At 43.9% G+C, this 27,683-nt stretch overlaps 1 protein-coding gene, 2 long non-coding RNA genes and 1 pseudogene across 7 annotated transcripts in view; 1 reads left to right on the top strand and 3 right to left on the bottom strand.

Annotated features, from left to right (window-relative positions):
• The window catches only part of LOC309622898, an 843,724-nt gene that overhangs the window by 167,110 nt on the left and 648,931 nt on the right, over positions 1-27,683 (bottom strand). The window lies entirely within an intron of this gene.
• The window catches only part of GRIA1 (glutamate ionotropic receptor AMPA type subunit 1), a 315,761-nt gene that overhangs the window by 51,423 nt on the left and 236,655 nt on the right, over positions 1-27,683 (bottom strand). For all 4 annotated transcript variants that reach the window (XR_014241162.1, XM_082379063.1, XM_082379062.1 and 1 more), the window contains exon 12: positions 3,910-4,108. Coding sequence is in view for 3 of the 4 variants with exons in the window: in XM_082379063.1 (XP_082235189.1) it covers positions 3,910-4,108 (199 nt within the window). In the remaining variant the exon portion in view is untranslated. The remainder of the gene's footprint in view (positions 1-3,909; positions 4,109-27,683) is intronic.
• The window catches only part of LOC309622902, a 480,082-nt gene that overhangs the window by 274,425 nt on the left and 177,974 nt on the right, over positions 1-27,683 (top strand). The window lies entirely within an intron of this gene.
• The window catches only part of LOC309622864 (N6-Methyl-AMP deaminase pseudogene), a 472,574-nt pseudogene that overhangs the window by 326,098 nt on the left and 118,793 nt on the right, over positions 1-27,683 (bottom strand). The gene's annotated exons all lie outside the window — the stretch shown is intronic.

Raw genomic sequence — 27,683 nt, 5'->3', positions numbered from 1 at the left:
CTATGTAATCTAGTGGTTGATATATAGATTACAGATTCCTTTAGTATAAAATTATCATTATACATGCAATATGTCATTATTCTTTGCACACAATATCAGGTTTATTTTGTTGATATCAACAAGAGTTGGCAAAATATTGATATACAGTTAGCTTGTTGTTTGAGCCAATAAAGATATTTAGACCCAGGAAAACTCTAGGTCTCAAGGAAAAATGAATGTAGATCGTTACTGAGAATGTCAGGGAAGCGTTTGGTAGAGTGAATTGTAAGATAGTCTATAATTAGATAAACGAGATGATTTGTTTCACTAGATGGTTTACAATCTGGAAAGGACACTGGCCTGGGGGTGAGGAACCCTGGGTGCTAGTCTTGGTTCTATTGCTAACTTTCCTCATTTGTTCTATAAGGCGTTTGGACATGGTAACCTTTACGTTCCTTGCTAGCTTGAAATATTTGGTTCTTTACATGAATATTTATCATTCAAGCAACAATGTCCAGGTGAGAAAAAAAAAAAAAAAAAGAAAGGAGAAAAGGGAGGGAGGATTTCAAAGTTAGGAAAAGAAATATCCGGGACCAATCATAGCATCTACAACGTATTGAATATTCTCTCACAGGAAACAGGGAAATAGATAAATTCAGCTGTGACCAGATTTGCGGATCATCTTCCAGGCACAAAACCAGTAAGACACGCAGCAGGGCAATTGCAAGATGCAATGTGACCTGACAGCATGGTCACAGCGGGGGAACACTGGGCTGCTGACAGGCAGAGCTGCAGAGCGCTCTGGGCAACAGTATGCAGGAAATTAATATGTCCCCTCAGCCTCACCCCAGTGCCCCCAACGCCGAGGCTGCGCTCACAGTCGCTCAGGGTAGAACTATCAGGAAAATCTCATCTCCAGGAATGCAAAGGCCAGGCGAGTGGCAGGGAGGATTGGAAACAGGCTTGGGGTATTTGTTCTTGGATCTCTCCTCTCATCCGCAGCTCCCACAGCCCTTCACACATCTTAATTAAACTGTCGGTGGAGGATTAAGTGACTCTGGGTTGGGGCTGCCGAGAAGCTCTGGGCTGCCACGGGGATGAGAAGCCAGACTGTTCAGAGGTAGAATTCTTGTTGCCCTACTCCCTCCTTCTGCCTTATGGGGGTGGTAGGTGACCTTGTCTCCCCACCCACCAAGGTCCTGGTGGGATAATTCTCAAGGTCAGCGTCACAGAGATGGAAGGGCTCACAGGACACATCGGGTCAGCAGCACTCTTTTTTTTTTTACAGGTGAAGAAACCGAGGCCCACAATGTGGCAATGAACTGTCCAAGTCATGTAGCTTGTTAGTGGCAGAGCCAGGAGGAGTAAAACCTCATCTCCTGATTGCACCCCTAGTACCTTTACACTGCAACTAGCTGTCTCCCTCATTTTATGCTTTATGTTTTACTGGCTGCAGGACTCTGGGCAAGTAACATAACCTTTCTGAGCCTCAGTATTTCTCTCCTGACAATGGCGATAATATGTACTCATTGCACAGTGTTGCCATGGAGATTATATGAGAATAGAACACTTTAAAGAGGTAAAGTGCATACCCCAATGCCTGGCACATAGTAGGTGTTCCATAAGTGGTGCAATTACTACTAATAATTATGACTTTTCTTCCGGTGTGACTTTAGGGTAGAAATGCCCAATACATGTTTGGCTTGGTACCAGTTTCCCTTCCTATATACATGGCAGACATTGATAGCAATTAAAGAATTCTTTCATACTGAGCCCAATGTGACCTCAGAATCCCTCTTAACATAGAACTCCAGGCAAGCACTCCTGAGCAATCAGAGTGAACTATTGATACAACCTATTTGCCTAGTCTAATGAAGTAAGCCTGGCTAGGGCACAGAGCTTGTCGAATATGCACTGCCTTGGTTCTAAATGCCTAGCACAGTGTTCTGGACAAGAGATAGTAATATGTCTATTTCTATAGTTATTAACAGCACGTGGAAGTCTTAAGTCTTAGCTGTGCCTCTGAATTAGCTAGGACATACACATTTTCTTCTTTGGACCTCACTTTCCCCAACTACAAGAGTGGAGGGTTAGACTGGATTTGTCTATGGGCCCTTCTAGTAACTTGAGCGATCTTTAAAAAAAAAATTATTAATGACACCATCCATTAGGACAGTGTGGTTCAGTGCAAGAATACTTGGGTCGGAATGAGGAAATTCAGATTTTGTACCCCTCCCGGACACTTGCATCATGAATTCCCTGCATCTCAATTTCTTGCCCGCAACGTGGACACACAATCCCTGTTCTACCTTAGGTCACAGGTGAAACATAAAGGAGACCATGGATGGGAAGGGGCTTTGGGGGCTGTAACATGTGAATGTACCGGGGTGGAGATCATGGGTATATAATGAGTGGACAGATTGGGTGGTTCCCCAACTGCATCAGCAGGGCCTGGGGCATAGAACTGGCTTTATGGACAAATATCAGGCATCTCCTTCACGCTCTGGTTGCAGGCTAAAGATGTCAGAGAATCGTAACAAGATTACAAGTGGTTTTTCTACTAACTGGTTGGGTTAGCCTAAGCAAGTCATGTTTCTTTCTAAAATGAAGACTCTGACCAAGTGACCCCTAAGTTACCTTCTTGCTCCAATATGTTGAAAATGAATGATTTTAGTCTTGGAACCTCCATCAGCCATGGTTAGGGCTTTGGTCCCTCTTCTGCCTGTCATGCAGAACGCAGAGCCCACGATCAGGAGGCTGAGCACAGCACCCTGTGGGTTCACTCAGAGTCTGGGGTTTGCTCCATGAAGTTGCAGTGAGAACCCAGTGGGTCCGCATAGGATCCCCACCCTCTTGCCAGAGGCAATGCAGAGGCTAGCTCTGTATTCTCCTCCTCCTCCTTATTGGCTGTGTGACCTTGGGCAATTACTTTTACCTCTCTGAGCTTCCTTTGCAAAATGGGGATAACAAATCCCCAACTCGCCTCTGATGAGAGGATGAAATAAGTCATGAAATGTGTGCTTCTTAGCACAGGACCCAGTTCATAGTATGTGCTGAGGAAGTGGTAGCAATTGTTTATTATTTGTATTTGATTAATATATGGTAACTCCCTGTGCTAAACATTTCCAAAGTCCAGGGAACTACAGGTTTTCTTGCTTTGGGGCATTTGTTCAAGTTGTTCCTTTTGCCTAGAATGTAATTAGCCTATGCTGATCTAACTTGATTTCATGATGTCTAGAGATGTTTACAGGTCTATCCTTTGTGGCCATAATCCCTCTCTACCCCTCCTTCAAGGTGGCTCTCAATTGCCTACACCCCCCCGAAGCCCTAATGGGAAATGGAGCCCTCATTCATTGTTCTTTGTTTCCTTGTATTTTAGATGTCCATCTCTTTTCATCTCATAATGACTCTTGGAGGTCGACATTATTTTCCTCATTTTGCCTCTAGCCACAAGACATCTCCACCACCTCCACTCCCACTTCACATTTTCTGTATCTCCTGGCACTATTTAATAGACCGCCTATTCCAGTCATTACTTCCCATATAACATCTCCTTATTCATCAGAGTCTCCAAGGAGGGGACACAAAGGGCATCAGGTTGGGACCTTGTTCCTCGCTGCTCCTAATCAATTACTAATAAGGCTGAAGGTGCTTATAGGAGCAGGAAGGGAATTATATGTCATATCCTTTGCAGCCCGCAGAGAACTTGGCACAGAGTGGTATACATAAGGGGTCTAATTCAATGCAAGAGCTTTGAAGTTTCCACGAATGCAGAAATGGAGGTTTCTCAGGGATCCGTAGAAAGCTCAGTTTCCCTGACTTACGCTCAGTTAAGCAGTTGCCTATAATCTCATGCTAATGAGAAGGATATTTTACTGACAGTAGTGGTTCCCTTTTGTGGAAGTGCCCTGGGACAAGGGATATCCCTACCCTGAAGAACTCCTTCGTGGATCCCGCTTCTAGGGTCCCGTAAGCGATTTCTGTCTGCTTCGCTAGGTCCTCGGCACTCTCAATGGGAGATACCATCCTCTCCACGGTCAGGAAGGCGGCCAGGTTGGCTGTGTAGGAGGAGATGATGATCAAGGTGAAGAACCACCAGACGCCGCCAACGATGCGGCCGGACAGGGACCTGCAGCCCAAAGGGAAGAGGTGTCAGAAGCACAGACATCAATTACAGAAGACTGTGGGGAGCGGCCGAGGGCCAGCCCCAGCCCATCAGCAGAGCTGTCAAGCCTTCTTGCACCCTTCTCTTCTGTCAGCAGGGTGTGAGAATCCAAACGTCAGAGTCTCCTGTGCATTTTCCTTCCTTACTGTGGATAAGGACCTGTGGGGTTGCCATCCTTCATGGGTGAGACTGCCCTGCAGGTACATCTTCACACTCACTCTCACACATACATACACATCGAGACACGAGACACGTGCCAACAAAGACACAGATATGTCAACACTTGCCCGCAAAAATCACAAACATGTATAAACATCCTGTTACAAGCAGTTACATATATGCCAAATGTATGTGCATACATATATAAATGCAATGCATTTACACATATGTTGCACACATTTGATCATGTCCAGAAATGTTTCCAGACTGCCTTCTCGCCACTGCCCTCCTGGTTGGCAAAGGCTGCCAAAATGATGGATTAGAAGGAAGGGAAGGGGGAACATTTTGTAAATAAAGACAACACTAGCACTCCGTCCAGCCACCTTGGGGAATGTCACTGTTGAGTGCAGGCACGGTTCTCCTCATCATAGAGAAAGAGAATTTGGCTGAAATAAAAGACAAAGGATATTCTGATCTGGATCAAAATGGCAAATATGACAATCATATGTGAGACAAGAAACTTATCCTTGATTTTAGGGTCCTGTTCTCTCTTATGCCCAAAACTGTGAAGAGAAACATGACCAGCCAAGAGTTCCACTGTGATTGTTTGGATTTGGCTAGGAGATTTCAAGTCCAGGGCTTCCCAAGATGTTACCAATGATGTAGATGTTATATGGGGTGATTTTACGTGGTGGTTAGACATGGCATCGAGCCATACTCAATCAGATAGTGATAAAGTTATTTGCATTCCATTCCTCCTTCCATGCTGCTCAGTTTATTAAGGAAGTGTCATCCTGGAGCCGCTGTGCCCTTAAGCCCTTTATAACAGGTGCTCCGACAGCCTCAAGCTCAGAGGTGACAACGCTTAACTAGAACCTCATGCTTAACATCGAGAGCAATCACCAATCCAAACCGTGAGTTTTATGGATAAAGAAATTCAAGAGTCCCAGATCATACTGACTTGGGAGCAACACCCAGGCCTGCTGGCTTGCTTGATTGTTGAGACCTTGTCAGCCCTCTGTGTGTTATTCCCATGTTCCTGTCTGTTCTACTTTGTTTCGGTTTCTGAGAGACTCCTTTTCACTTCAGGCAGACAGTGCTCACCCCAAGAAATCCAACGAATACTTGTTATTGCTTGCTATATAGAAAACACTGTTCCTAGATGCTTCACAGGAAGAGGGATATAAGAGGAGACTTGTTCAAAGGAATGAGAGCAGGAGAGTGCAACAAAATGATGTCCTTTGAAGAACAGCTTCAGGAAGAGGGGAGACTCTACAGGAAGAAAAGGCTTGGAGAGATATGTTCACTGAAGGACTGATGTGAGGCTTGTGCCTTGTGACCTGAGTGAGGTGCATTTAGCAGAAGTTGCAGGAAACATGCTATCTAAATAGGAGGAAGATATTTTTGATGGGCAGGGTAGTACAACAATGGCTATCCTGGGGATGAGAGTGTCCCTATTTCTGAAGATGTTCAAGTGATAAACTATTTATAGAGATGTTGTACTTGGTGCCTACCCTTGGTCCTCCAGGGTGCTAAGTGCTGGGGACACAACAATAAGCCAGACAGAGGAAAGGCCAAGCATCACATGGGACCAGAGACCAACTGCTTCCTCTTACACTCCTCCCATCTCTGAGACTGCGTGATTGGAAATCGTAAGTAAGTAGACCAGGATGCATGGCTTCCATTGGACAGTCAAGCAAGATGAGGTACATAGAGGCAAAATCATTCTCCCAGTGCCCCAGGACTAATACACAGTTATACTCAAGATCACACCAGTCTTCTGATAACTAGTCCAGTGCTCTATTCACCTTAAGAGATAGCAGATACAAGTATCCAGGCCCGTGTGAAGATGCTGCTTCTTTTCTGATTCTGGATGATCACAGTGGCATCTGAACTGGACTTCTTGCCTCCATTCAACCCCCCTACCCCCCATCCTCCCACTCCTCTGCCTTATCAGTTCTCGACAAGGGAGCCTGCATGATCTTTTTGAAAACATTGGTTACGTCTTGTTTCTTCGTTCCTTAAAACCCATCAAAGCCCTCCTCTTACACTTGGAATAAAATTCAACTCCTTGGCCTGCTCTCCGGTGCTGTCCCACAACGTGGATTCTGTAACTCTGGTCACTCTGGAGTTTGTTTGATCCTTCATACTCAAAAGGTTCTCACCCTTGTCACATGCTGCTCTTTCCCGTGATCAATCCATCAACCCTATTCATCCTTCAGACCTTATCCTAGTCATCACTCTTTCAGCATTCAAGCACATGACTCTCAGAGCCCCGTGTAGCTCACATTGCAGCTGATGTCTGACATCTATTTGTGTGATTGACTGTCAGGTGTACCCCTAGACCACACGCACTGGAGAGTAAGGGAACCTTATAGCTCTTTTGTGCCATGTTGGATCTCTAGCACCCAGCACAGAGTTAGCCTCAATAACAAGTGAGTGCACAGATGCCACCTCTTTTAGAACCTGATGGCTACACTCACATTAGATTCTAGAGCCCAGGAATACTTTTCAGGGCCAGGAGAATTCTAACCTGCTATGGTTCAGGATGCCTGGAGTCATGGTTTCAAACTATGTGTTCAGGATGGCAACATTACGTGAACCGAGAGACCCAGCTGAAGTATCCCAACTTGGGGATCATCTGGTGAAGCTCAAAGGCCTCCCAAGAAAGGTCCAGGCTTATGGGTCCTTTTTCCTGTTCTTTAATGAATATTTATCTGCTGGACGTTGAGAGGAGCTTACCCTGCACAGTATTCCCTACATCCCCGCCTACGTAATGAAGATAGCAAAGAAAAATTCTTCTGCTTCACAGCCAGCAGAATAACTGTCATTGTGGAATAGCTGGAGGGCTGGGGAATAGGCTCTTCGAAATGGGACATGATTGCAATGCTTCATTTGTATTCAATTTGTAGTATGGAACTTGAGTGTGAGTGAACCCCCTCCTTCAGTTCCGACCTGGCACAGGCAAAGCTGGGCCTCTACCTAAGAACTCTGTATTTTCCCAGCTCCATCCCAGAGGCAGCCCTTCACTTACAGCCCCATAACCTTGGCAAGCTGCCTGTCTAGCTGGGCCTCAGTCTTCTACTTCTGTTTAATGGGTGAGACTAACCCTACTTCATGGTGAGAAACCAAAACTTTCAGAACTAGAAAAACTCTTAGTCCATTCTTTTCCTTTAATGGATACAAGCTATCGAAACTAAAATGGTAGAGGGGAAAGTACTTTGAAAAGTGCTGTTGAAACAGAAGACATTATTTTTGTGATGATGATGATTCCCCCAGGGAGTCACAAGGCAAAGCATCACTTTTCTTCGTAGGGATGGCACAGCTGTAATCTGAACCCCTTAAAGGTCTGCCTAGTCACCTGAATTTTATTAGTCTCATAACTTGGCATAGCTCTTCCCCAAACTCCCTAGGTGATCAAGGAAACCCTTAATGTTCCTCCAGAATTGGCCACAATTTATGTGGCTTGTTGGACCTTTATCATACTTGAACTTGATTCGTAGCTCTGTGAAGTGGATGGGAGAGGGACACATGCCCCCATGTGGCAGATGAAAGAACTGCAGGTAAGAGGTGTAAAGGGACTTGCCCAGGGTCACACAGTGAGGCACTGGCAGAGCTGGGACTAGGACCCAGGACTTCGTATTTCCTGTCCAGCACTCCAGCCACTGCAGAGCATTCCTTCTTTCACCAACTTCTGATTCGTCTGTAGATGGATATGGACTTCCTCACCCCATGATGGTTCATGATGTTGGATCACAGCCAACACTCACCTTTCTTTATTTTATTTTATTTTTTGACTTTGGGACTATTTTGATTGATTGATCAATTGATTTTTATTGAAGTATATAGTTGATTTACAATGTTGTATTAATTTCTGCTGTACAGCAAAGTGATTCAGTTATACATATATATACATTCTTTTTTTATATTCTTTCCCATTATGGTTTATCACAGGATACTGAATATAGTTCCCTGTGCTATACAGTAGGACCTTGCTGCTTATCCATTCCATATACAATAGCTTACATCTGCTAACCCCAACTTCCCACTCCATCCCTCCCCCAACACCCTCCCTGTTGGCAACCACAAGTCTGTTCTCTATGTCCGTGAGTCTTTTTCTCTTTCATAGATAGGTTCATTTGTGTCATAGTTTAGATTCCACATATAAGTGGTATCATATGGTATTTGTCTTTCTCTTTCTGACTTACTTAGTATGATCATCTCTAGTTGCATCCATGTTGCTGCAAATGGCATTATTTCATTCCTTTTTATGGCTGAGTAATATTCCATTGTATATATGTGCCACATCTTCTTTATCCATTCATCTGTCGATGGACATTTAGGTTGTTTCCATGTTTTGGCTATTGTGGATCGTGCTGCTGTGAACATAGAGGTGCATGTATCTTTTTGGATTAGAGTTTTGTCTGGATATATGCCCAGGAATACTCACCTTTTGTAATGCTCCCTGGAACCTTTGGGATCTGCACAAAGCAGTCTAGCCATCAGCATCTCCACAGAATTAGAAACCTGTTTGCATTTGTTTTTCATTGCTGAATAACAAATCACCACAAGTTTAGTGACTTCTAACAGCACTCATTCATTATCTCCTAGTTGTGTAGGTCAGAAGTCTGGGTGAGGGTGTCTAGATGCTCTGCTCAGGGTCCCACCAGGCTGAAATCAAGGTGTTGTTTGGGGCTGTGGTTCTCATGTGGAGCTCAGGGTCTTCTTTCAGGCTCGCTGGTTGTTTGCAGAATTCATCTCCTTGTGGTTGTGGGAACGAGGTCGTCTTTTCTTTGTGGGCTGTCAGCCAGGCGCTGGCTTCAGCTCCCAGAAGCCGCCTGCGTTCTTTACCATGGGCCCCCGCCACCTTCAAGCAAGACAGACTGTGGCAAATCCCTCTCATTCTTTGAATTTTTCTGACTTCCACTAGCTGGAGAAAACGCTCTGCTTTTAAAGGGCTCATCGGATTGGGTGACGTCCACCTGGATAATCTGAAAGTCAGCTGGCTTGGGACTTTAACTACATCTGTAAAATCTCTTTACAGGAGTACCTAGGTTAGTGTTTGGATTACCAAGAGACAGGAATCTTTAGAATTGCATACACCATACTGATCATTCATTCAGTTTACAAGCATTGCTTGTATGGCAGGCACTGTTGGGCACAGGGGAGATAAAAGTGAATACACCACAGCCTTTCCCTTCCAGGGAGAACGTGGGAAGGCGGTGGGCAAACATGGGCTTTGGTGGTCAGACACCTGATTCTCTGTAAAGTGCTGTGTCTGGAGCGTAACGATCACTCAGTAAAGCCATTATCACCATGTTATATCCATATCATAAACAGTCATTATAATATTATGTTAATTACGTGACAAGTAAGAAAGCAGCACTAAGGGAACACAGAAGGGCTTGCTAGTTACTCTGTTGGCAGAGGGGTGGGGAAAAGTTACCGGAGGAGGAGAAACTTGTGCTAGGTTTTGAAGTATGAGTAGGAGACTGCCAAGCAGAACAGGTGCAGGGGTGGGAGGAAGCAAGATGGATAGAAATAAAGAGGAGAAGGTGAGTGGGATATCACCTCCTCTGTAAACTTCCCCACCTTTGCCAGCAGAGCACCAAGCAGCCCCTTCTGTATTCCCGTTACACCACGATCATTCTGCTCTTAGGATTCTAACCACGTTGTTGTGATGATTTAAGATGTCACTATGATTATCTATGGTATTTATTAACATTGATGGTGATGGGTTGAACTAAAACAGAGCCCACAGAAATTGGGAGAAGCAGGCTGACGAAAGAGGTGAAGACATCAAAGTGATAGGATTTGGCGATCCACGGGAGCAGAGGCAGTGAGAGAGGGAAATGCTCAAATGCCGGTCTGCGTCCACCGGGTGAATGCATCCAGACATGGCCTCCGGAGCCAGATGCTGGCCGCTAGATGCTGCTCTCTTCTGGCAAAGACTGTTTTTCGCCTTTGGTTAACGAGACGCTAAGCATATCATTAAATGCATAGCTTGGTGCCAGTAGAAGATAGTAAGGATCTGATTGAACCATCTTTTGGGTTCTGATAGTTAGCATTTCCTGTCCTGGTCGTGGATTCGGATTCACTACAGACCTTTAAATGTATACTTCTAATCTCACAGCTTGGTTTTGTCTTTCTAGATGAGGGGCCAGCATTTTTTTTGTTTTTTTCTGTAAAAGGCCGGGTAGTAAATATTTCAGGCTTTGCGGGCCTTATAGTCTCTGTTGTACTCCTCATCTCTGCTGTTGTAGCGTGAAAGCAGCCACAGACAGTATGTACACACGTGCATGTGGCCGTGTACCAAACAACTTGCATCACAAAAACAGACAGCAGGCTGGATGTAGCCAGTGGCCTGTAATTTTTTTTTTTTTTAATTAATAGCTACTCTATTTATTTATTTATTTATTTATAGCTGTGTTGGGTCTTCGCTTCGTGCGAGGGCTTTCTCCAGTTGCGGCAAGCGGGGGCCACTCTTCGTCGCGGTGCGCGGGCCTCTCACTATCGCGGCCTCTCTTGTTGTGGAGCACAGGCTCCAGACACGCAGGCTCAGTAGTTGTGGCTCACGGGCCCAGTTGCTCCGTGGCATGTGGGATCTTCCCAGACCAGGGCTCAAACCCGTGTCCCCTGCATTAGCAGGCAGATTCTCAACCACTGCGCCACCAGGGAAGCCCCAGTGGCCTGTAATTTAATGACTCCTTCCCTCAATCCTACTCTGAGTCTGAGAGACCTTTGATCAAAGAGAATACACGAGTTAGACATTTTTTATCATCTATCCAGTTATTAGTACCTGCCCACAAACACCCAGATAAAGTACTGGAATGATTCATTTGCCAGTTACTTTTGTGTTTTCCTCAAGCAGAAGGGAGAAGGCATTGGTTAAGAGAATGGGCTCAGGGGCCACACACGACAGGATAGAGTCCTGCCTCATTACTTACTGGTTGTAGACATTGGGCAAGTCATTAAAACTCTTGGTGCTTGTTTCTTTACAAAATGGAGTGTTAGTACTCATCTTAAAGGTATTCTTCATAATTAAAAAGAAAAAAAAATACCAATGAAGCATGTAGCTCTGTGCCTGGCAGAGAGAGCATTTCTGCCAGGATGGAGATGTGCAGACAGTGTTTGGAGCAATGCCCTGGCTGAAAGTCGGGGAGCAGGTACTATGGCCGGGGGCCTTCAGAAAAGAGGATACACGGGGCCAATGTAAGGAGTGGAAAGTTATTAAACAGGAATCAGTTTCTGATCTCACCCATCTCCTCTCCACGACATCTCTGACAAGGGGTTGGATATGGACATTTCTCCTTTATTTCAAAAGCATGTCCTGTCATCCCCAAGAGGAAGGAGGCAGAAGGGACACCTCCTGTGTGCCTTCATTCAGCTGAGCTCGAGAGGTCACTGAGCTTAACCCATTTCCCTTGGTCATCTGCTTCAAATGGCTATTTTTAAAAAGTAATGGAAACAGAGGCATGAAGGCAGAGGCTCAGATAGCCCGTCTCTAAATTACAGGGAGAAAGAAAGGTCCATCTTGACTAATTACTCAGCTGAGCTATGTTCAGAGAGAGAGGCTCACTTGGTATCGGGCATCAGGGTTCTCAGACTGGGGGAAATAGCTCTGGCCAGATGCAACAATTCCACTGATGAGGCCACTTCATCCAAGATGCTGTGTCTGGGTGGCAAAGCATCCCATTTTCACCAGCTGCAGATCCCTCAGCACTTCCCTGGCAGAGTAGGAGTGAGTCATGTTAATCGCCCAGCTGCTGGTCACTGTGTTCCAGCCCCGCAGGAGGGGGCAGGCCCTGGACTCCTGTGCTGAGTCTCAGGGTGAGGAACTGGGGGTTGGACAACAAGCTCCAAGGAAAGCCCGGCACTCTGTAAGCTAGTGTGTACTGTTGTAGAATTTGCAGAGCTATGTTTCAAAGAGGGATGGTTTTATGTTCCTATTATTTTCCATTTAGGTAAGCTATGGGAGCATAGCGTGGGCACAGTTTGCAAAAGAATGAAGATCAGTTCATTCATTTTAAAAAATTTACTAATTCTTTGGTCCACTCTCTAAGCTTCAGTCTCCATATCTGAAAATGGAGATACTGAATTCCATCTCATGAATTATGAGAAGTTGATGAACAAGTCATGTTTTGCATCTAGCACAGATAGAGCAGGACTCAAGTTGTCACCTATAGTGATGCTGCTGCTACAGTGATGATGATGATGGTGGTGGTGATGATGATGGTGATGATGGTGATGTTGGTGGTGGTGATGATGATGGTGATGTTGGTGGTGGTGATGATGATGGTGATGATGGTGATGTTGGTGGTGGTGATGATGATGGTGATGATGGTGATGTTGGTGGTGGTGATGATGGTGATGATGGTGATGTTGGTGGTGATGTTGGTGGTGGTGATGGTGGTGGTGGTGGTGGTGGTGGTGATGATGATGATGATGCTGCAATGATGATGATGGTGGTGGTGGTGGTAGAGATGATGATGATTTCTTCTGGAAACACTCCACTTCGCTTCCAGCCTCCGTACTCTTCTCAGTGTCCGCCTACTTTGCAGGTTGGTCCTGCTTAGTCTCCTTTGCTGGTTCTTCCTTTCTGCTTAATCTTAAGTTATTGTTGTGTGCAGAACTCAGGCCTTAGCCCTCTTCCCATCCCTGTCTACCATCTTTCCATAGATGATCTCTGGCAAGCCCATGACCTTTATATACATAGATGCTAAGAACTCCTAAATTTCAATCTCCAGTCCTTCTCCTGAACAGGAATTACTTAGTCTCCTCCGTCTTCCTCATCTCAGGAAATGGCACCACTGTACCCTCTGCTGTTCAAACCAGATGCCAGGTCGACAGTGCTGGCTTATCTTTTTCCCTCACCTTCACCTCCAGTCCATCAAATCCAATCATCCCCCATAGTCAGTGGTAACGTTCTAGATACTAGATATTAGCATTACATTTCCTTGCTTCTTCTCTTGACCTTGTACAACCCACGTCCACGCAATAGCCAGAGGGACCGTTTAAAACTGTAAGTAGGATCACGTTGTTCCTCACCCCACTTAAAATCTGTCACACTTAGAAAATAAAATCCAAATGCCTTGCCAAAGTCAACCTGATCTGGCCCACCTTGAATCTCATCTGGTACCATCTTTCCTGCCATGGCTCTGCTCCAGCCTCATTGGCTTTGTTGCACTTCCTAGAACACACCAAAGTCTTTCCCACCTTAGGACATTTGCAGTTGTTCCCTCTGCCTGGAACTTACTTCCCTGAAATTGTCCCAAACCTCCCTCCATGTACCCTTCAGGTTTCTGCTCAAACATCATCTCCTCAGGTACACCTCTCCGAGTATTGTCTCTGCTCTCCATCTCTCTCATCTTACCCTGTTTTTTCATAGCATTTATCAAAGTCTAACGTGATCTTTAGATAATCATGTACTTATTGATTTGTTTATTCATTATTATCTGTCTCCTTCCACTAAAATGGAAGTTCAGAGAGGGCAGGGGTCTTTGCCATTCACTGCCATATCCCTGTCACCTAGCAGAGTGCCTGGCACATAGTAGGTGCTCATTGAACATAGGCTGAATAAATGAATGATTACACAATGTTTATTGAGTACTGACCACCTACCAAGCCTGATGAGAAATACTTAAAAAGTTTCTTCTTAAGAAAGTCAATTTAATGGAATGAATGTGACCCACACAGAAGCAACTGTGCTACCTGGACTGGGTGGAGAGCACGGGAAATCACTGATTAAGTGCTACGGAAGTGCAGAGGTGGGGAAAGCCATGCCCCACTGGGAAAAATCTGGAAAGGTGGGCTGAGAGAGGAGCCATTTACCTGGGATATGCAGGGCAGGCAGGCTTTGAGCATGCTGAAATAGAAAGAAAGGTATTTCCTGGATCAGGAACAGCTTGTGCTCTGGTGTGGAGGTGGGACAAGAACATGCCCAAAGCATATTAACTACTCAGCAGCCCCTGTTCCCTGAGTACCAGCTTTCAACTGGATACTGCATAAAATACTTGACATTCATTCTTCTAATCCCCATCACTTTCTTCAGGCCACGTAAGCATATCCCACCCCCCCTTCTGATAAATGAGGAATCTGAGGGTCAGAGAGATGAAATAATTAAGCTCACAAAGCAAGTGATGGAGCTTGTATGTGAACCCAGGTCCATCGAATTCCAGTGGTGTGATTTCATTGTGCTGAAACGGGGTCCAGCTTGAACCAGGACCACCAACTCCCTCAAGGTTGACCTTCTCAGGTCCCAAGCACCACTTACCCACAGTTCCTAGACACAAAGGAATGGTGGCACCACACTTGTGTTAAAAATGGGACTGCCTCCACATACATTTTTTTAGGTAAGTTCTTAGAAGAAACCACTCTTTTTATAGCTAGCTGCCTGCTGGCCAGCCCGTAATACTCAAACATATGTTTTCCATGTATCCAGAGCCCTCCTGAGAGCTCCTACTCCTTGTTGATCCACCAGCTGTTTTCAGAAGTGAGATGGGTTCCAGGGGCCTGGGTCCCTGCCTCAGTGGGCCAGGTGAGGGCCTGAATGGTCATCTGTGGCCTAACCTATCTGGCACTTGAAGTCCTTAGAGTGGGCAGCAGATTTAATTGTGGGATGCTGTGGGCTTTTTAAAAATAGACCCCGACCCATTAGCAAATGGGAGAGAAAATCACAACGCGTGCTTCTCCTTTAATTAACGTTTGGTTTGCTCCAGCACAAGGCGCGTATTACAAGGAGTTATTTTACTTAAAATAACCAGTTGAAAATCCTCATTTGTCAGGTATTTTTTCACCCTACCCAGTTCCCTGCAGACTCAGACCCTCCCACCCACGTATCCCCAACCAAGCTGGCAGGGCGGCCCTGGAGGCAGGGAACAGCCTCCCTTCCTTCCCTCACCCCAAACCCTCCCAATCATTTCATCAAAGGAACACTCAGTTCTGAGACACTGAAGACAATTATGAAGTAGGAGTTCAGAAGCTGTACTGACCTCCTGCTCCACCCCTTCTGTTCATTAACAGTGATTTGAGGCAAGTTATCTCATATTCCTGAGCCTCAGTTTCACCTATCTGTGAAATGGGGATAATAACAGGACCAACCCAAAAGCATTGTTGTGAGGGTGAGCTGTAATGTGCTTCACTGGCCACCTGGACCAGAGGAGATACCTGGTACAAGCAGCTACTACTATTCTGAAATGAAAGATGCCATGGCAAGAGGCTTTCAGTTGCTGATAAGTGAAAAACCAGGTTATAAAACAGACTATACTGTATGGCCACATTTGAAAACTCAACTTTGGCGGGGATAAGTGTTTGGAAGTACTACAAGAGTCAGCTAGGTGGCTGGATTATGGGCTCTCTTTTTTTCCTACCTTCTTCCTTCTCTTTTCTGATTTTCTAAATGAATACCTATAATAGTTATAATACATAGAAAACCTAGAATATAGTAGTTAAAATTATGGACTATGGGATCATCCAACCTGGGCTCCAATCCCAACTTCTTCTCTTACTGTGTGACCTTGGGACAGTGCCTTAGTCTCTCTGAGTTTCAGCTCACTCATCTGTAAAACGGAGATAATAGCAATACCTCCTCCTGTCGGCCATTGAATATTGTTGTTAATCTTTCATCACTAATTTGGTGGGCGGCAGGGGGTCAGGAGGAGGAACGGAAGGGACCGATGTAGATAGGGAGGTGAGGGACAGTCTCTCTGGGCAGGTGACATTTAAGCTGAGAGCTGAGGGTTGAGAATGATCCAGATTGTGTGAAGAACCTGAAGGAGCAGCGTTCTAGACAGAGGAGATGGAAAGAGCCAAGGTTTGAAGGCAGGAAAGGCTTCGTGTGTTCAGGGTAATTGGCAGCCATAGGATGAGTCTGGAGAGTGAGGAAAGGACTAGATCAAGCAGAGCATCTGAAGCCAGGGCATGGACTCAGTATTTAATGATTAAATGTCCAGCTACTAGTGTCACCTCCTCCAAGAGGCCTGCAGACTGCTGCTTCCTCCCCTCACTTCTCATTTCTTTGAACTCTTCTGTTTTCCCCTTCACAGTACCACTCCTTGTTCTGCTCTTTTGCACTGTTAGCACTGCATTATATTATTAAATCATTATTAAATCATATAATATTAAATCATTATGGGATTTTAGATTTCTTCATAATTCTCTAGAATCCAACACAGCCTCAACATTTGTTGAGTGAATTTGAAACTCCTAAGAAGGCATTTGTAATGCCTTCCTCTGAGCTACCTATAGGAGAAAATATTTCCTAAGCTAATTAATAGCAGAATCATGATTGTGTGAGGAATCATTTATTCTGTGAGGTCACAAACTGATTTCAAAACTTTAGGAGCACCCATTTTTGAGAAACTGATATCTCAGATATATCCATAACTCTTCCATAGTCATAAAATCATGTTTCCTCAGAATCTTCGTTCTGCAAAGTGGTGGTCATAGAGCAAATTGTTGCCTAAAGTTATAATAATAAAACCGTGTTTCTTTAAAAATATTGTAAAAGACCAATCACAAATTTAGACCGAACTGTAAGGTAATACATGGGTATTGTTTTAAACGAATAAGTTTGTGGTAATTTGTTACACAGCAATAGAAAACTGAAGTATGACTGGAAATCACTATGCAGTGATTTAAACCATCCGTTTAAACCAGGTTCCTTTAAACCATCCATCTCTTGTCTGCCGTTTGAGGATGGCTACAATAAATCCCTACCCCAATATCTGTTCTAGCCTAGTCCTCTGCTTTTCCCCTTTATGTTCTCTGATTGAAGTCAGTGGTTAAGAGTAAAGGCTCTAGTGTCAGCCTGCTTGGGATCAAAAGCCATTCTGCCAAGAACTAGGTGGTGACCTTGGACAAGTTTCCAAACCACACTGAGCCTCAGTTCCTCACCTACAAAATGGGATGTGGTTGGCAGAAGATCAGCCCCCCAAACACATTGTGCCCCAATCCCTAGATCCTGTGAATGTGTCCCATCCTATGGCAAAAAGACTTTTCCAATAGAATTAAGGTTAGGGACCTTAAAGCAGGGTGATTATCCAGGTGGACTCAATGTAATCACATTGGTCCTTCAAAGAGGAAGACAGTTGATCAGAGATGAGATGAAGCAGAAGAATAGCTAGGAGAGATTTAAAGTGTGTAAGAGGCTTCATCCTGCATTTCTGGCTTTGAAGATAGGGAAAGAGGACCATGAACCAAGGAATGAGGAAGCTGGGAAGAGCCCTTAGCTGAAAGCCAGCAAGGACCGGAGTCCTACAACCACAGGAATTTAACATTGCCAACAACCTCATGGAACAAGGAAATGGATTTTGCCTTAAAGCCCTCTGAAAGGAACAGAGCCCAGCTGCCACCTTTATTTTAGCCCAGTGAGACTTGTACTGGACTTTTGACCTACAGAACTGTAAGATGACAAATGTGTGTTATTTTAAGCTGCTAAGTTTTGTTACAGCAGCAATAGAAAATGAATACAGGGATGCTGTGAAGAATAAATACATGTATATCATGTAGGACAGATACGGGCATGTAGGAAGTGCCTAATCCGTGCTATTTTTTCTCACTGTTATTTTTATTAGTCATTCACTGCTTGGCCACACTCATCTTCCCTGTCCATTCTGAGTGCTTTCATTTGTGCATACCTCTTCTTCTTACTTCTCTACATATGACCCTAGATATGTTTTCCAAATTCGAAATCCATCTCAGATGACATTTTCTCCAAGATTTTCCCAACCCCTTCAGTCAGGTGCAATCTCTTCCAATGCAGCACCTTGTTTTTGGTCCCTTTGCTAGCTATTATGTTTATTTAAACCCTAGGTTGTATGAAGGGTTTTCTCTCGTTATTAAATTCTGTACGCTATGGTGTGTTATGCTGTGATCACAAAAGATCCCCCAAATCTTTGCTTCGAACAACAGCTGTATTTCTCTTTTGTGAAATTTTATTTTATTATGGCAAGAATTTTATTTTATCATGGCAAGAATAAAATTTTTATTTTATTATTTTATTATCTCAATATGAGATCTACCCTCCTAACAAATTTGTAAATATACAATACAGTAACCTATAGGTGCAGTGTCGTACAACGGATCTCTAGAACATACTTGTCTTGCTTAACTGAAACTTTATGCCCATTGACTAGCAACTCCCCATTTCCCCCTCCCCCACCCACTCCCTGGCAACTACTATAGCACTCTGATTCTTTGTATTGGATTATTTTTAGACTCCTCATATAGTTGGAATTATGCAACATTTGCCCTTCTGCGGCTAGCTTATTTCACTTAGCATAATATCTTCAAGGTTCATCCGTGTTGTCACATACGGCAGAATTTCCTTTTATAAGGTTGAATAATATTCCATTATATGTATATACTACATGTTCTGTATTCATTCATCCATTGATGGACATTTAGATTGTTCCATATCTTGGCTATTGTGAATACTGCTGCAGTGAACATATCTCTTTCTAGATCTTGATTTCAGTTATTTTGGATAAATACCCGAAAGTCAGATTGCTGGATCGTATGGTAGTTCTATGTTTAAGTTTTTGAGGAACCTCCATACAATTTTCCATGGTGGCTACACCCATTTTGCATTCCCATCAACAGTGAACAAGCCTTCTAATTTTTCTACGTCATTGCCAACACTTTTTGTCTTTTCAGGTATATTTCTTGCTCATGTCACATGTATAAGGCAGGTTGGTTGGGGGCTGTTTTCCACCCAACCCTCCCTCTGGAGCCAAGACTGACATAGCAGCTGTCATCTGGAATATCCCCAGTTGCATGCTGGCTCTTAAAGTTTCTTCCCAGTAGTGGCACATACCACTTCCGTTCATATTTCATTGGCCAGATGAAATAAAATGGTAGCACCTAGCATCAATATGGAAAGGGATGAGCAATCCTACCCTGTACACAAGAGGAAGAGAGCTGGGCATATCTACTGGACAGCATTCATGGCAACCATGAGTTCTCACCCAGAACCATTTCCCAAGAAGAAGTTTTCATCACAGTTCCCATTTTACAGATAAAGAGCTTGAGGCTCAGTGATTGGTCACATGTTTTCTAAGTGATAGGATTGGAACTAGGACCCAACTGCCCTTCCATCCTTCTTTCATCCCTGCTGCAATTCTGTCACATGCTGTGATGTACCTGACACTGTGCCAAGGATGCAGCAGAGAACTAGCTCTCCTCCCTCCCTGCCCTCATGTTCTCCTTCCAGGCCTCCTCTCTCTACCTCATGTGCTACCTGTTTTTAGAGTTGTCCTCCTCTACCTCTGCACAACTAGATCACAGCAACTGGAGGTCAGGGGTAGGATCTTCAACTTTGATTACTTTGTCATCCCTAACGTATTAGGCACTCAACAAATGTTCCTTGGATTAAACACAAAATTGAAAACAAAATTCACTTTAGATGGCAAACATTTGTTCTCTGCTTATATCCCCCGACATGTGTTCCCCAAACTAGTGTGTTAATAGGGATTTGCATGTGCTTTCCTAGTTTATTATAGAGAATGTTAGCTCTCTATCAGCATATATTTGAAAAAGAGATTAATAAGATCATCAACAATACACCTCATAAATCACTCTGAAAATTGCCAAAGTAGTTTCTTAGTCTCTCTTTTTTCTTCCAAGAGATTCCACTTCTTCCAGTGATTTGTACTAAATTGACAGTTCTAATCAGCAGTCGTGAAAATGTAAGCTTTTAAAGCTATGGCTGATAAGAAAAGAATTTTCCAGAGATGTGATAAAACTTCTTCCCATAAGGGATGTCTTGTGTCTCACTGGTTGGGTTTACGTGAGGAAGGGAAGCCTGTGGGAAGGAAGACGAAGTTGGGAAAAGATTAAGAGGGATGGGTGAGTGTCTTAGGTACCTGTCTGGCCTCCAGGGGCTGAGCAGATCACTTGTCATTGACTGCCTGTTTGCTCTTGACCCAGTGGGAATGTCAGGGAAGAGCCTGCATTATTGTATGTCTCACAGCTCTGGGTCCTGACATAACCTAGAAGCTCAACCCTGGCCCAGACTGGGAGCCCAGTTTGTCCTCAGTCTGTAGGGATTTAAGGAGTTAATGTTGAATCAGCTTTGATGCTGTCACTCTTGCTATTTATTCAACAGATATTTATCAAGTCCCTTCTGTGTGCCGGGTCTTGTGCTGACGATGCTTCCTTTCCAGGCTTACCAGGGGAAGGACCTGAAGCAGAGACCTAAAGAATTGGCTTACCGGGGAAAGCTGTGTTGCAGGGAAGGTTGTTATGGGCACAGAAAATAATAAGAATCAAAGATGTGCGAGTGAAAGGGTTAATGCTCCCCCCCCGCCCCGCCCCCCAGTGGAGGAATGACAGAGGGTTACAGTAGAAGCCTTAGTGGGGAGGGTGCAGAGTGATGACAAATGAGGCTGAGGAAGAGGCCACGCAGGGTCCTGGGGTACTGGAGAAAGTCTGTGGCAGAAAGGCAGCGAGGGATGGAAAGCAGAAGGTAGCATGAGTCGATGCACATATTTGGTGAAATCACTCTACCGCGTAGACTGAAGAATGAACTGGGAGTCATGTGGCAACAAGAATGGAGGCATGGAGATGAGAAAGCAGTATTGCAGGAGCCAGATCAGGGTTGATGAGTACTTGGACCATGTGGTAGCAGCAAGGGTGGAGAAAAAGTGAGTAGATTTAAGTAGATTTAGGAGGTAGAATTCCTCCTGGAAGATTGACTGGACATAGAGGGTGAAGGAGAGGGCTCACTAGTTTTCTGAGGGCTCCATTTTTTGAGTGACTATTTTGTGCCAGGCAATCTATAAGATGTCTATATTTATTCCTCATCACATGCTATGAAGGAAGATTTAGGTCCATTATACGCATGCAGAAACTGAAGCTTGGCAAGGTTAGGTGTCTTCTCATCAACACACAGCTAATTTGAGTCCACAGTTTACCCTTAAGCCCTAGGCTATCCTGTCTCCCTACCCTTACCTCCCAGGATTCTGGCTGGAGCATCTCAGAAGAGAATGGAAATGTACTCTGAGACAGGGGGCATTAGGAAGAGCAAATATTCCAGTAGGATCTTTCCTGCAATTGCTGCTGTAGAACCAGCTACCACACCACCCTGGACAGTGACATCTCCATCTTTGCATTTCCCTCCTTTAGAAATGTCCACTGTTTCCTCCTTCTCATCCTGTCTGGATGGGTGCTCAGCCGGAGTCCCTGTCACTCAGGCACTATTCCTGGGAATCTGGAACTGGCCCTCACTACTCTTCCTGTCTGTCAGCCCCTGTACCCTGGTGGGGATGGGGACCTCTGTGTATTTTCTTTTAGCTTCTTAACAGTTAACATTTAGTATTGAAAATCTTTCTGGGAAAGAGAAATGGGGTGGAACCCAGGGGGGAGAAAAATGCCTTAGCTAACAGAGGGGGAGAGATACTTGGTATATTAGAGCAGTTGACTGGGGAGCAGATGTGAGAACCATGGAAAAGTACCTACTTCATTTCCAGTCTGTTTCCCCATCTGTACATAAAACACAAGAGAGGGGATAATGCTTGCCTGCCTCATGGTGGTTGTAAAGATCAAATACAATAGCAGATGACGGTGCTTTGAAAATCAAAACACTCCTTACACGTGAGAGGACAGAAAGTTTTGATATCATGAATTAGAATCAGAGACAGAAGTGCTAGAAGGTGCCTTGGGGATCATCAAGGTGGTCCTGATTATTTTACAGGTGAGGAAAATCAGGCTGAGGCTCAGAGAGATTAAATGACTTTTCCTAAAGTCACCCTCCAAATTAATGTTGAAGCTAGGTTTAGAAGGCAAATCCCTGGCCTCAAGCTGAGGGTTCTTTCTACTGTATTGCTTTGGAAGGATAACACAGTAATTGACCCAATGGGTTTTGCAACCAGACTGGGGTTTGACCTCCAGCTTTGCCACTTATTAATTGTGTGATCTTGGCCAATTTCTGTAATCTTTTTGAGCCTCACATTTTTATCTGTAAAAATGGAATAGTTAAAATTGCTAACTCAAAGGGTTATTATAAAGATTAAATGAGATAATGCTTGGAGATACTGGTTAAAAAGTGGTAGTAATTGTTATTATGATTAAGATCATATGTTGGGTGTTTGCCATATGTCACCACCCCTACCCTCCAATTGAAGATTGACCTACTCTAAACTTCAGAGGTTTCCAACGCAACCCAATACATCCTGGACCTTAATTCGGTCTCTTATATATTTTACTGATAAAGCCAAAGAGAAGACCATTTTCTAATAATCTCCAATACTTGCTCAAGCCTAACTCAAAAGCCTACCCCTAAGATTATTATCTTAGTTCAAAACCTGGTCAAGGGGCTATGTATGTACCTTGTTCTTGCCTAGTTGAATATTTTCTGCAAATAACTGAGGAAGGGTGGGGGTGAGAGATGGAGTTTGATTGATATAGGATTAGAGGGTCCATTCTGTTTTCGCAGGGAAATTCTTATTCAGAGAGGTGAAGGGGCTGGAAAATTAAGAGAACACAAAAACTGTGATCAGATCTTACTCTAGGGAATTGTACTTTACACCGTTAAAGGTAATCAGGATGAGACTCTCTCTCAAAGTTAAAGCACCAGAGAAAAATGAAGCTTCTTTGAATCCAGGGAGATGTCATTAAAATGAGTTCTGGGTTCAGCCATCCCCAAACCCCAGAGGTCATACACAAGGCTAGAGGCTGAGCCTGTCTCCTTGATAAACTGGAACCATAAATCACTATCATATGGATTAATCACATCTTGATGATATGCAAAAGGCTCTTGCCTCTGCCCAGATTCTCTGTCCAACTTCAGTCTATATAAATTTTTTTTTTTTTTAGAACAGTCTATATAAATTTTAATCAAAGGTTTCACTTTGCTTACTGCTTCTTCTCTCATGGAAATGACTGCAGAGGGGCATAACATACCAGCATATACAAATGCATTTCTAATTAGAAGACACAGAAGTTTGAGGTCAGACTTTTTGCAGAAAGAATTAAACAAATCACCTTTACATTATAGGCCTGTTCCACTTTCCTAAACACAGTGAGTTCCATTAGCTCATAGTTTTTGCCACAGCCCAGGGTCCAATTTCCTATTCCCTCCTTATTTGATCTCGTGGCAACCTTTGACGTAGGTGTTTATGCCATCCTCTTTGACATGTACTCCCTTCACTTGGTTTCTAGGACACCAGACTTTTTTGGTTTTCCTCCTCTCTCACTGGCTGCTCCTTCTTAGTCCCTTCTCATGGCTCTTCATGACCTCTAAATGCTCAAGGGTCCCGGGCTTGGAACTCTCCTCTTCACTATCTAGACTCATCCCCAAGGTAACCTCGTCCAGTCCCATGGCTTTACAGACTGCATGTTCATGATTCCTAAAATGTTGAAGTCCAGTCTGGACCTTCTCCCTCACCTCCAGGCTCATGAACCTGTCCCATATTTCCTCTTGGACGTCTAACATCTCAGACTTAACATGTTCCAAACTGAACCCTTGATTTCTCTCCATTCCACACCTGTTCCTCCACAAATGTTCCCTGTCTCAGTAAATGTCATCACTATTCTTTCAGTTACTGAGACTTGAAACATTAACTGCTCTCTATCCATCACACCCTGTCTCCAGTGCATCAGAAATCTCATTGGTTCTACCTTCAAAATACAGTCTGGGTCAGACCACTTCTCACCAACTCCACGACTATCACCCTACTCCAAACCCATCATTTCTTGCCTAAACGAATACAGTATCCTCCTATCTGGTCTCCCTTCTTTAAGTCTGTAATATTGTAATATTATATTCTTTATACAACAGCTTGCAGGGTTTGTTTCTCAACCCCCAAACTATTGATATTTTGGGGTCAGATAATTATTTGTGGTGGGAGGATGTCCTGTCCATTGCAGGGTGTTTAGACTGGCGACGTTAGATTCCGGTGGCCCTCTCTCCCAGTTTTGCCCACCAAAAATGTCTCCAGACCTTGCCAAATGTCTCCTTGGGGGCAAAATCATCCCTGACTGAGAACCAGCGAGTTAGAGAGAGATCCTTTAAAAATGTAAATCGGATCAAATCACTTCCCTGTTCTAACATTCCCAGTGGTGGTTGCCAGGGGCTGGGAGGAGGGGGAAATGGAGAGTTACTAATCAACTGGTATAAAGTTTCAGTTAAGTAAGATGTGTAAGCTCCAGAGAGTTACTATGGAACCCTGTACCTATAGTCAACAATAACGTATTGTACACTCAAAAAGTTGTTAAGAGGGTAGATCTTGTGTTAAGTGTTCTTATCACAAAAAATAAAAAAAGACCCAAGTTCCTGACAATAGCTTACAAGGCATGTGCTGTCCTTCTGCCTGAAACACTCTTTCCCTGACTTCTTACTTGAGTAATATCTACTCATTCTTCCAGTCCTAGCCTGAATTTAGCTTCCTCTAGGAAGCCTTCCATGGCCTATCCTTTAATCTGGGTTTAGGTCACTGCTCTGTGCTCCCATAACATCCTGCTCTGCCTCTGACATAGTGCACGTCACACTGCATTGCGGTGGCTTGGTCACTAGACTGTGAATTCCTTGGGGGCAGGACTGTGCCTTACTAGCACTGTATCCCTCCCTTATGCATAACATAGGGTCTGGAACAGTACATTTAAATAACAACATGGTGGACCGATTGGGGTTGCAGTCTGAGCCTGTCCTGCACTACAGATAGGGATAACATGTCCACCCTGGTTGAGACCTTGGAAGCAGATACAACTATGAAGGTAGATACTACCTTACCTTAGCAATTTCCTTCCTTCCTCCCTCCCTCCCTCCCCTCCCTTTCCATCTTTCTTTCTCTCTCCCTTCCTTCCTTCCTTCCTTCCTTCCTTCCTTCCTTCCTTCCTTTCTTTCTCTCCCTCTTTCTCTTTCTTTCTTTCTTTCTTTCTTTCTTTCTTTCTTTCTTTCTTTCTTTCTTTCTTTCTCTCTTTCTCTCTCTTTCTCTCTTTCTCTCTCTCTCTCTCTCTCTCTCTCTCTCTCTCTCCCCCTCCCTCCCCCCCTCCCTTCCTTTCATAATTTGGTAGTTACACAATTACTAAGGTGAAACACTAGGGCAATCTCTGTTCTTAAAGAAATCCCTGGTGAGGGAAACCCCTCATTCAACAAATACTATCTGAGCATGTGCTTTTAGCCAGACACTGGGCTGGATGCCAGACATCTGCTGGTAGATAGGAAGTTACATACACAGGAATTGTGAAGCTTACATTCCAGCATGGGTGATGGTCACTTAGTGTATAATAATGTAATGTTACTTAATCCCTACTGTGAACATCAGAGAGAGTGGGGCAGGGGAGGGAAACATGCAGGTAGAACTGCAAAGCAAAGGTCCTGAGCTAACAAGGCAATGCATGGTACATTTCAGGAACCAAAGGGAGGCTGGTAGGGCTGTAACAGAGAGAGGGAGGGAGGGAGAGAGAGAGAAGTGCTCTGAATTGAGGCTGGAGAGACAGGCAGGAACCAGAACGGATTGGGCCCTTCACCTTCTCTCCATGCCACCCCACGATCCCAGAAATTATCTCCATTGGCTTCACTTTTAGGTCACACGTGCCATATTTATTCCTTCTTTAGAACTGAGAGCTTGGCATGCTCCTCACTTGAGCCAACTTTTCCTTCCCCCACCACTGACATCCTATTCATTCTTCAACGCCAAGTTCAGGCCCTTCCTCCACCATGAAGAACAAGAACTCAAAGAGTGACCATCAATAAGGAGCAAAAAAGGGCACAGATAGGATTGGAAATAGTAAACAGTTCAGCTTAAATGGGACAAAAGATGCCTTTCTATGGAGTTCAGGTCAGAATATGGCAGATCTTGGTATTTCTAAGTGACTTATAAAGGAGACAATATAGTGGACAGTTAAGAAGACACACTTTGGAGTTAGTCAGACCTGACTTAAAATCTGGGCTCCCTACCCCTACTTTATTAGCTGTGTGACCTAAGAAAGCTCCCTCACCTTTTTGAATCTCAGTTGTTTCTTTCTGAAGCAGGGGTAATTATACCTACCTCCTAGGTATAGGGTTGTTACAGATTAACATAGTGTTATTAAGAATTTAAATAGATAATGCATGCAAAAGCACAGTGCCATGCTTTACTGTGCTTAACAGTGCCATGTGCATGGTATTAAACAAGTGTTATCATTATTACCATTATTATTACTATTATCAGTTATCATTATTACTATTATTACTATTATTATCATCATCATCCTTCCTCATTCTTCCTTAGCTAAATTAATGAGATAGCTTAGCTATCTCATTAAATGAGATAACATGTAAATCCTGGAACACAGTATACCTCATGGTAAATTTTCAATAAATGCAAGGTCTCGGGCTTCCCTGGTGGCGCAGTGGTTGAGAATCCGCCTGCCAGTGCAGGGGACACGGGTTCGAGCCCTGGTCTGGGAAGATCCCACATGCTGCGGAGCAACTAGGCCCGTGAGCCACACCTGCTGAGCTTGCGCATCTGGAGCCTGTGCTCCACGGCAAGAGAGGCCGTGACAGTGAGAGGCCCGCGCACCGCGATGAAGAGTGGCCCCCACTTGCCACAACTGGAGAAAGCCCTTGCACAGAAACGAAGACCCAACACAGCCAAAAATAAAATTAATTAAAAAAAAAAAATTAAAAAAAAAAAAAAAAAATGCAAGGTCTCCCTTTTCCTCCTATCTCTTTTATAAATGAGAACCATGCCTCTCAATTCTTCTGTAGGCGCTTAGTGAGCCCTCAGTAAACATTTGTTGACTATTGAATAAATATTGTTCTTCCCTGCAACTATCTAGCACTTTGTTACATACAACATTGAGGGCTAATGATATTCATTACTAGAGAATCTTTGCATATTTATTTTTTCAAACTTAGGATGGGACTAGGAAGAAAATCTGGGGCCAAATTTATATAAAATACCAAAGATAAGGAAGATCTTAATGGTTGGAAGAAAGACTTAAATGGCAAATGTTTTTCTTCTCTTATTCAACTGTTAAAAAAATACCAACAAAATTATAGGGAAATGGATCTAATTTAACTCCACTTGTTCCCTGGGGAGGGTGAACCAAGGGGCGTAATGACCAAGCACTGTGGTAATGGGAAGGAAACTGAGGTAATCATGGGATCATCAGGTTTTTAAAAAAAATATTTCATTTGCTAAGGAGAAGTAACTCTTCTTGAGCCTTTAAAAGTAACTCAAGTCTCCTTCATTCACTTTATTTCCCTTGAGAGAGGTGATCTGGCAAAGGGAAATGCTGTAAAATGTCCACCCTTTCAGATTCTGATGGTTCCCTTAATATAGGTATTGTCTGAGTTGAGACACTGAAACCCATGAAAACTGGGATTGGTACAACAGAGATGATGGAGGCCTTTATCAGAGTAGATTGATTTAAACGTCATACTCTCATGATGCAA

The sequence above is a fragment of the Balaenoptera borealis genome (genome assembly GCF_965194805.1).
Source record: "Balaenoptera borealis genome assembly, chromosome: 2".
Lineage (NCBI taxonomy): Eukaryota > Metazoa > Chordata > Mammalia > Artiodactyla > Balaenopteridae > Balaenoptera > Balaenoptera borealis.
This window is presented reverse-complemented; position numbering and strand designations above follow the sequence as displayed.